Here is an 11,127-nt window from a genome sequence, read left to right on the forward strand (position 1 = left end):
TACTTCTTTACATTTCTCTTAGTCAAATAGTGTTCGAACCTTGCCAGTTGTTCGAGCCATAGACATTAACGATGGAGATGAGATGGAGGACCTGACTGAAGAAGTGGGCCTAGCCTATGGCAGCCTATTGTCCACTTTTCAGAGTATCAATGTCATGGCACCTTTGGATTCTCCTCAGGTCTCTGGTTTGACCCCACCACACTCACACTGAATCCTTTTGGCAGTATTCACACTCAACCACAGAGAACTCACTGTATTCAAATTGTTCAAAGAACTATGTATGAATGTCTCGTGGGCATTTTGGGGGCTCCTCACTACACTTACTTTGCAGGGGACCCCCTTCCATTTGTGTTACACCACCAGGTGAACCTGTCTGCTCTCATAATTAAAACCACTGTACCAGTACTACTGCAGCCCACTGTATTAGCACTGAACCCCCCCTGAGCACCCTCGACTCAAATTTCAACAATTCGCGCACACGAGCACAGCAGGGTTTTTCATCGTGTTGTCTTCCCTTGTCCCTCCACCTTTCCCTCACATTCGTCAAGCTTACAAAAAGTGTTATGCAAATAGTGAAAGAAACCTGTCAGTTGTCTTAGAGACTGGAGGTACGTGTTTCTCATAGGCTACATTTTCGAGTATTGTGTTTACTGTAACAAACTAGACCCCCGTTACGCCTCTTTCAACATAGATGGCAACCTAATCACAGTGACCAAAGAAATCAAAACCCTAGGGGTTTAACTTGGACTCCACTCTCTTGCTCAAAAAACAAGTTAACGCGACAGACTGCTCCACGGTTTACACCAACAAGCTCATTAATGCTTGCAAAGCCTTCCTTTCACCTGCCAGCTGCATCACTCTAGCCCGAGCGCTAGTGCTCTCAAAAATCGACTACTGCAATACTCTCTTCCTTGGCACCACAGAGCGTAATCTAAACAAACTACAAGTGCTTCAGAACAATGCCCTCACAGCGGCCTTGAGTATCCCGCGGCACTTTCACATTTCCAGCTTCAGGCAAGATGTCCATTGGCTCCTGGTTCGAGACCGAATCACCTTAAGATCTCTCGTTCTAGTCCACAAATTCCTTTCCAATGACGCCCCAAGTACCTGTCAGTCAAGTTCAACAAACGCACATCAGTCAGACCAACCAGAACGCCATATTCTCATTGCCTAGCCATCCCTAAATTCACCCTAAAAAAAGCAGGCGGCTCCAGTTTCCCAGTCCTCGCTGCTAAATTGTGGAACGCTATACCCCTGAAGCTTAGAGCTGAACCATCCTTCTGGGACGTTCAGAGCAAAACCGAAGTCCTGGCTCGCCAACAAGAATGCCCCCCACTGTTTGACTCACTAACCAATGTTTTATTCCTCCTGTGTCTGCCACTCAACCATTTTGTAACTCGGTCTTATGCTCTTACTGTTACCTTTGTATGTCCACATTTTTGCTGTAAACTGTTTTGTCTCCAGCGCCCTGTTACCTCCGGGTTCAGGGCACGATATAAATAAATAAACTAAACAGTCAAAAAGTTAAGAGTTGAGAAAGCTAAAATGCTAATTAGGGGATAATAATGGCAGAATACATGCCTCAGCAACACCTTAAAGATGTGCAGTTTACTTCGGTAGAAGGACTTTGACTGGAGTTCCCATTTAATGTACAAACAAGTCTTGGATATCCATGAAGACAATTTGTAGATGTTAAAGAAGTGTGTTCTAGAGGGACGTTTGTCCATTTCTTTTTTTAGCTTGGCAAAAGAACTACTGTCTCCCACGATGTTTTGCTCTTTTTGTTTAATGTAAAAATTACAAAAAATGTCAAATTCACATGCACGTCGTTCACACTGTGCTATACAGCTACTAATGTGTGTTTTGTTGCTGTGCAGGTCATTCAGTAGGAGGAGCGTTAACAAGTGCAAAGTCTGCCATGTCTTCCTGGCTTTCCACCTTCACACAGTCTTCAACACAAGGCTTCACAGAGCAGCAGGAGGAGAAGCACTAACACGCAAGCACTGTCCTGGCCTGCTCAGCCTTTCATGGTACCGGCCTGCTGTATGCAATGTGATCCAGGCTCCTAAAGGCAACCGTGATCTCAAGAGCGAGGGACCAAGACTTTGTTTACAAGATGGAGAAGTATTCTAAATATCCCACCATTGGATGAGCAGCGCGATACTACTGCATTCTTTCCGATAGCTTTAGCTAGACGATTGGTGGGAATTGAAGTTGTTTCTGTATAGAGTGTTTGTGTAGTTACCACATTGCTTGAATCTGAGCCTTTGCACATACACGCATGAAATCTGAACAACTTCAAACTGTGTCTTTGGCTGGAAAAAGCTCTGCTGGAGTTGCGGCTGACTTGTAAACATGCCTGCTGTGAGCTGCTGCTGCTGGAGTTACTGGCACCCCAAGTAGACTTTCCTCCGTGGATATTGGCATATCCAGACCTGCTGCTGGGTACATTGCTTCTGCAGTGAACATTTTTGGTGAAAGGCTGAAGAAAGGATGCGTACTATGGAAATGATCCCACGGAATGTTTAATGTCGGGCAGGTACACCAAGATCCAAGACTGGCGTTTTGTTAATAGTTTAATTGTCTGTTTAGATTTGTACATTTCTTTGAATGTCAGAGTTGTTTCTTTGAAGTAGTTCATGTTTCCAAGCCAAACATCCAAATGTGTTATCCCCTTTTTTTTGTCTTTAGAATTGAGCAATACTATATGTATTGGCGGTTGAGAATGGACCACAGCATGTGTTATGAAATTGAAAGCCGAAATATGGCTTCACTCTTGAATTGAACCCAAAAATCAGGAGTTGTCCTGTGTGTGCATGATTGCAATTGAGTGCAATGCTCTGTGCGCAATTTGTGTATGCGACGCAGTGTTCACCTTGATTTCCACAATACAGACATTCACTAAAATCAGTGAAGAGGCCTTTGGAAATACAAAATGACCACTTCTCTCTTCCATTATGTATTTTCCGTTCAACAGTGATAGAGACATGCTCTCCATTGCTTCCTGCACATGCAGGGTGGGAAGCATGAAACCTAAAGTAGTTATGTAAGGGCTGTATAAAGTACTGCTCGGTGTGCTTATTTGTTCAGCCTTTTCAGCCATGTTGAACCAAAGGGACGATTCACATTATGTTCACCAGAGAAAACTATTCTGTAAATATTTCCTTGGTAAAATGCAGACTTTCTTTTTAATACACTGTTTTAATATATGTATATATATAAGCACTGTACCACAAATTGCGTTGTTGTCAGTAGGACAAACGGTTTAATTTTTATCGGCGGGTATTTAAAGTTTGCTCATCGAAAAGTGTGTGGGTGTGTATGTATGTGTGTACACACCTCATTAATACGTGTTTTGGAAGCAGTGTACATTTTCAGTTAAGCTATGTTGTGACCTCGGATTCTGAGAATGGATAGTTGAACCTTTGCCCCGGAAAACCATGGGTAGTTCCTGTAATTAATATCCCCAGATTATCTTGAATCCCACATGGGATTAGATTATGTTTACGTACATTTCAAAGACACGTGAAATGTAGGACCCAGTCTTTGCAACAGAGTCACAGTACAGTACTACTCTGCAATTTGCAAAATATTTTGCAACTTTTTATACAGTATTCTACTTGTGCCAACAGGGAGCAGAACCACCTCTTTTTGGCCCCATTTTGAAGAAGCCAGCCTGCATGTTATGTAAATTCACAGTTGAGCAGGTCCCCACAATCAGACACTGGTTTACTGGGTGTGACTCAACTTAAATGGAGTCTCTGACCGGGGTGTCATTACTGTTCCCTTTAAAAACTATTCACCCAAAAAGGCGCTGCTGAAGCCTTTATTAGTTGGTGACCCTTGGCAACCGTCACGCCACGTGCAAAATAAGCACGTTTTTGTTTCTTAACTCTGCACAGAACTCAACCAGGGCCTGCCGTCGTACTCCTATTTTATTGGGGGAACGGTATAGCATGAACCAGAAGGGAACTGCAGGGGTTATGGTGGCGCTAACCCAAGTGGCATTCCAATATTACAGTTTTGGGTTTTGGAAATTGTACAACAAAACAAAGGTAAAATAATCTTTTATTTAAAAAAAAAAAACCTTGATGTTTGTGTTTTTATTGTAGTTCCCTTTCTGGTATGCACGAAGGTCCAACAGTTGCGCTGCTTGATTCTGCCTGTTGCTGAGGACAGCACGTTGGTTACCTGTCCTGTGTTTTTCCGTTCTGCATTCCTAACGGTTTGAAGCTGATTTGGCTATGAGACTGTGGTGTCATTGTTTTTGTGGAAAGGCAGGGCTTCGCATAGGCTTCTGTTATCAATAAGCATTTGTAAAGTACAGCATCCGAGTCACTTTAGAGCTGCTTTGGTTCTGGCCTTGATGGCGTCTACTGGATTTCGAGATGCCATTATTGCCTCGTCTGCCTCTGAGCTCTTAATTTGTTGTGAATTGTAGGTAGTCTCTTGAAGACCAATGTTTCAGTTGCACTTTCTTCATTTCCCCAGGCAGCAGATATACCGTAGATGTGCCCAACAGGCTATTCTGAGCCTACACCATTTTTTAGCTCATGGAGATGAGTTACACTATCCCAGCATGTGTCTGTTGAAGGCCTTATGATCACCAAACTCTACTGATGACACATTTTACATCGGGCGGATCAAACTAATTATCAGATTTCCAGTAGGTCCTCTGCCTTTCAATCAGGGATCTTATTTACAGTTTACTTACTTTGACAGGAGGAGGAAGTCGAAGAAACTGGTGCACACGACTCCTAGCCACAGTAACCCAAGAGTCTTTCTTTCATGCCATTGTCGTCCATTCCAGAATACAGAAGTCAGTGGTATCGGGGTCCTTTTTGGTGATTGTTGCTCATCAATGTTTGCAGAGCTTTTTTTACCAGCATGGCCCTGGTTCGGCAGCAGACTTCACAGCGAATGCGTATTCTATAAGCTTAATTTGTTAAGAGCAAACTGCGCCCCTGGAAAATGTCTGTTTGCGGATAATCTTTTAAACCAGTTGGGTTTAGCATGGTAGTTCAGAAATGAGCAGTCAGCTGCCATATCACAAATTATATGTGCAATGTTGGCATCTGAATACAAGACTATTGTTTAACAAACAATGGTACCTAGCATTCTGTTCCTTAACAAGATGATTTGAATGGAGGGTTTCATTTAAAGAGAGAATCTGCTTAATTTACATGCAATATGGTTACTTGTCCAATATGTTTAAGATTCTGATCGCCTTGCCCACGTGTCGGTGGCAGATACTTAATTGTTAACCAATCTAGTAAAGTTTCAGTTTATAAATCTACTACTATCGAGCAGGTAACAACTTATCTGTCTGCCTTCTCCTGATGATTCCACTTTTTCTTTCTACAATGTGTCCTGACAAAAAAGCGTTTGGGTGGATCTTTTACTGCTCTTCACAGGGGCATGAAACTGACTCGGAAAAGCATGGTTCGCTGATATTGCTTGGCATAGTGATACATCCTGATGCCTTGAATGTTTTAGCCATGACAGGACTTCTGTGATCATTAGGCTGGGAACTAAGTATTCCTGTGGCAGGATGTCAAGATACTGCTAAAATAGGAAGCTGTATTTCCTGTCTGTCATGTAAATGTACTTGTTTGGCTGAAGCGCACAACAGAGGTGGTTGCTACGGAATTTGGCAAGCACTCTATCTGGTTGAGACTGGTCACTCCTAATGCTTGAATCCGGACACGAAGATTTTTTGACAGAACAAAATGTCTGTTTTATTGTTGAAGCGTTTTATTTTCTGACAACAAAACAATGCTCGAGAGCACCTGAAGGATACAGTCTACCCACTCTAGAGTCAGATTAGTGGACACCAACATAAGAAGGGCAGAAATGTGTTTCTCGGTTGATTCCTTCATGGAGCTGAGCCACTTAAGCATATGATTTTGGGACTGATACTTCGTTAGAGTACACATTCCTTCAGAACTACTTCACATAGGACCAGAACTACTTCACATAGGACTTACTTCGGCATATTCTTTATTTCCATCTAAAACTTGTTCTTACGCTACTTTAGATTATTACATTTGTTTATGTAATTGAAGGTACATTTTCTCACAGATGCTCCAGTGCGATAGTTTGATTTAACTATATACTTAATATTGAATATTTGATGCATGGGGTCAATAGATCATATGAGCTCCCACCCGCACAGTAGAGTTGAGTAAAGGCGGATGAATTGCCATCTTACAGCAGACTTAAAATGGTGATGAAATGTTTACCAGTGTGTACATCTACTGTTACGAGACATAGTATTTGTTAGTCTCTGCGTATACGGGTGGATGAAGGGTCCAAGCAAACCAGTGTTAAAAGTTACTATTTTGGCTTTCCCTGTTAACCTAGCGGGCCTGATGTGAATGGGCACTGTTTTTACTTTGGTTATGGTAGAAGGAAATAGGTTATCATTTTTTTTAAATAATACTTGAGTTTATTTTCTTGTACCCATGCTCTTCTTCACTGTTTGTGCCACTGACAAAAAGAAGCCACTGACAAGAGAACAGGCACGTATGTCGCACTCCCAGCAGTCTGTTATTTTCCTGGTAATAGACAGGGTTTCGTGTGTGTGTTTTGTTATGGCCATGCCCCAAAATAAGTTTATTCTTGCGCTAAACCTGTGAAAATGTAGAGTGGAAATTCCAGTGAAATGTCACAACATTTTTTACTCATTTTAATTGATTTTTGGGATCCTCGTTAGTTTTCTGTTTAGCCAAGGATGTTATATACTCGATAGGGAAATAAATGAATCGACTGGAAGATTCAGTACAGAAATTAATAGACTGTTTTGTGTTTTTTGCTACTGCATACAGAAATGATCATAAGCTGATGAAACTTGCACCCTCCAAACTAAAAGCACAAAAGTCTTATTTTGATGCACTTGCCGGAACACACATCTCTCTACAATGAACTACATATTCTTATGTTGATTCTCTGAACTTTCTACCCGTATCCATCCCAAACAGTATAGTGACCCTCTTCACGTTCAGGTTATTCCCGTCAGTCATTTGAAAATAAATGTATATTTTTTAAATGCTTGCATTAGTCTATTTTACATTTATGTATTGTTGAAAGGTCAATGAAAATAAATCGAGTGTCTGCTTTATGACTTGATATTTAAATTAAATACATGCGACACATTCTAAACGCATTGCAAAATTAGCATGTTCTTGTTTCGAGAATGACTCCTGGTTTGCAAAAAGCCAAATCTACCAGTAGTTGTTCCTCTTTCGGGCATATCTATTAAGTGCAGTGGAAACAACCTTCATGTCATATGAGATCATATTAAATGTACACCAATGAGATGTGAAAATTGACCCATTTTAGTTAGAGTATCATTTAAGCACCTTTCGGCAAAGCTCGAGAAAGCTATGGTCCCTTAAGATGAAATGATCAGGTGCCTTTTTTCTATGTTTTTTGTTAGCAAATGACATTACTCAAAAATATTGACATTTTTCCACTACAAATCCATGTTGGGCACAGGTTGAAGGTGTACAGTGCCCATATCTTTTTTCTTTTGCCATTCTTCAGCAACTTTGCTCTTTCACCGTAGCTAGCATTCATAGCATTTTATTAACCGGTACAACTAAATCTCTGCTCCAGCAATCTCGAATGAAAGCATTGACAATCCATGCATCGTATGTAGTGGATTAAAACTACATCTGTAACATTTTGATAGTCACTGCAGTGTGTCAGTAATATCAACTCTTGTAGCTGACCGCTTGAATGTAACATAGTTTTTTTTAGTCATGGGTTAGGACCCTCGTTTTTCAGACTCCAAACATTTATAGGTTTGACTTTCTGTGAAGACATTACATCCATGCAGAGCTAAGCAAATTTAGGAGGAGTCTTGACACCAACACGTGCCATAATCCTGAATCATAGCATAACAAGCATCGAAAGATAAAACTTCACAATCCTGGAAAACCTAAGGATCCATCCTCAACCTACATATAAAAAATGCATAACATTGTTTTCTCAAATCCTTAACTTCAGGGCCTCTTGCATAAAAGTGCCTAGGACACCACTGTATTTTGAGATCTCAGCACTACTAAGACAGCTTTTAAAACTGACAGTCCTTATAATGTCACTTGCTTGCAGTCATTCAACCTGCAAAAGCAAGAACAAACAAAAACAAATACGTTGTGCCTTTAAGAAATAATGTTTGCATCTCAGCCGCGTGAATGGTAAATGTACATCTGTGTGCTTATTTATAAGCTTGATTTCAATACACACAATGTCTGCATTGCATTTCAGAAAATCCTAGTGTTTGGCTGCTCCATATTTACTCCACCGCTTGTTTCCTACATTGTTAGTGTATCCAGGAGCAAACAAAACTTAAATAAGCGATAATCTAAGGCACAATCCTTAAACACAAATATTGCAAACCAAAATGACCAAAAATAACACATCCTAAAACTGGGGTATAAACTATAGTCCCATTGTCTTCAATATTATTTTTTTAGTTTTGCCAGCCCATGCTTTCCCCATGGTTTATAAAGTAGAAGACAAATGATGTCAAATATCCCTTCAAATTGAGTATGCTTGTTGAATAAGAATACAATGTACTACATATGGATTTAACTTCATTGTCTTCCGTTTCCAAAGTGTAGGAGCTCATGCACTGGCAGAACTGAAAATGACCTGTGTTATATTTGTTTCGCTAACCAGTGCCAGTCTTGTTATACCAATAGAGCCTTAGCCTCTCTTTTCCACCAGAATGCCCCCATTGCACGCAACCATCCACACTTATATTTAACTTGCTTGCATTTAAACATATTGTACATCTCATGAAAAGGTTTGCAATTTTTGCATCGCGGCTGCAAAAATGGTTAAAAGTAAACGATTCAGTAGTTCACGATATTGCTTTTGTTGAATATGTGGGCACTTACCATTGTTGACACAGTGAAACCAGCAATATAGGGTACACAGTGGCTAGGCTGAACACATGATTTCCTAAATACTTATATTTTTAAATGTGTTCTGGTATTAAGCATGATCTGCTCTCTTATGAAACCTAGCTATTATTTTGCATTTGTGAAACAGTAACATGAAAATGTATTTTTAGGATGACAACTTGTTTTACACGTAGTGTGCATAGTTTTAACTGTGATATATATATATATATATGAGTCTTCATTTCTAGACAATAAATAACTAAGACAAACAAAAAAATGCTGAACAGAAATATCCTTTTTCTACTTTAAAAAAACAATGCCCAATGGACAACTACTGCTCCTGACATGTATTCAACAATAGTATCTCAATGTTGCCTGCACTTTTGCTGCCAGTGCGGGCATGGCTGGATGAATACACGTCACCTTCTGCAGTGCACACTGTAATGAAAGCCACTTATACATGCGCTGGGTCACATGAGAGGGTAGTGACCTTTAGTTGACATATGCATCCATTTATTGTCTGAATATTGGGTTCTTTCAACGCTATACCCAGGCAGCTTGAAATTGAAGTGAAGGAGGCTGGCACAGTTGTGCACAGGATTCTGCATGCCTGTCTGTGCGTGTCAACCTTGGTCCATAACCAGTTTAATCATTTGTGACTGAAGCGTTCTGTTACCTTTAAAATAGATTCAGAATGCCGCAGTCAAGACCTAAGAAATGACTGTATCAAAAAACATCAAAGTACTTTTACTTTCCGGATATACGAACATGGTCCATCTACTTACACCATGCAACAAAAAATTGTCCAGATGTGTGTTAAAATATCGACCTAATGTGGCTGAGTCCCCCGAGCTTGACTGCCAATCCCCCCAAAATTACTTCAAATACTTTGAGGATTGACTCTCCGAACCACCACTGCCAAACCCTTCTTTACCGCCCACCTCTCCCTACACATCTTTTCAGCTTGAGGCCCCTTCTCCTCAGCTTCTACTACTGATGACTGAGGTATATCCTAAAATTGCATGACTGGGACTCGAATACAAGTTTAAGTCGAATTTTTGGATGTTCTGTTTTAGACATCTTCATTTTATTCATTCATGCACATATCTGGAAAAAAACACTGTAATCTAAAATTGCTCGTATATTTTACAAGTTGATCATCCTGCTGAAGACTGTTGGTTCTTTGCTCCTATTTTGGAAATAAAATAAGACTGCCATGTTCAATGTTTTTGTATCATAGTGAAAAAGGCCAATGCATGAAAATACAAATCGTCTCAGTAATGGGGTTTTATGATGCTATTAAGGCTTTTGAAAATACTGCACAGTCGTTTATCCCCACTACCCCCACTGAAACACCCCCCACTCCCCCACTGAAACACCAAGGGCAACTAAGCAAAACACTTATCCCTTTGTGCACAAGTTAAATATATTGAAAGAAGTTAGCGCTTAGAAACTGACTGCATGTATGCAGCACTGTTCTAACGGTTTGAATATTGGTATTCTGTTGATATCTGTGACCAGGCTCCCTACTTGCTATTGAAAAGCATGTGTTCAAAGACACCAACTTTCTCACCTAGTAGTGGTTGTTCTCTTACATCCTCACTGTACATGTTCATCACAGTGTATGTTACTGATGAATAGAGGTGTGAAACTCTACAACACAGATTATACTGACTGTACACCTTCGCTGGCTATTAATCGGTTTTGTCAGTAAAATTGCTGCTGTTTTCACTTTTAAATATTGTTTTTTGTTACATTGTGTATGTATGTTTTTTAAGTTGTAAATCAATTTTTCTGATTGTACCTTAAATCAAATTGCAGTGATGATGTTGTCTTTTATGCAAACTGGTGTAATATATAATAAAATGATATGTTCCTGCTTGACCGCTTGGATCCTTCACTTCTCTATAATTGAATGGTGGGTGGTGTTCACTAAGCATGCCTGGATTTGCAATGTGCTGACATGACATTGGTGATAATGAAAACTGTATGCAGATGTAACCCTGGCTTCAAACTCAGCAAGGACCATGTAAATATTCTACATTAGACAAGGGATCCACACAAACACAGGTCACCACGTGATTGACTAGAGACAAACTTGATCACTAACCAGAGTACATTGATCACTGTTGCTAATAATATAACTCAGTGCAGGGCTCGCAGAATCTACCCGCCCACTCCAGTTGCAGGAAGATTTTATGAAGGGCAAGTACCA

At 40.3% G+C, this 11,127-nt stretch overlaps 1 protein-coding gene across 1 annotated transcript in view; it reads left to right on the forward strand.

Annotated features, from left to right (window-relative positions):
- The window catches only part of AVL9 (AVL9 cell migration associated), a 933,501-nt gene extending 922,705 nt beyond the window's left edge, over positions 1-10,796 (forward strand). The window contains exon 16 of the mRNA XM_069613227.1: positions 1,878-10,796. Coding sequence (XP_069469328.1) covers positions 1,878-1,993 — 116 coding nt within the window. The 3' untranslated portion in view covers positions 1,994-10,796. The remainder of the gene's footprint in view (positions 1-1,877) is intronic.
- The last annotated feature ends 331 nt before the right edge of the window (positions 10,797-11,127 follow it).

The sequence above is a fragment of the Ambystoma mexicanum genome, chromosome 5p, assembly GCF_040938575.1.
Source record: "Ambystoma mexicanum isolate Mex_15411 chromosome 5p, UKY_AmexF1_1, whole genome shotgun sequence".
NCBI lineage: Eukaryota > Metazoa > Chordata > Amphibia > Caudata > Ambystomatidae > Ambystoma > Ambystoma mexicanum.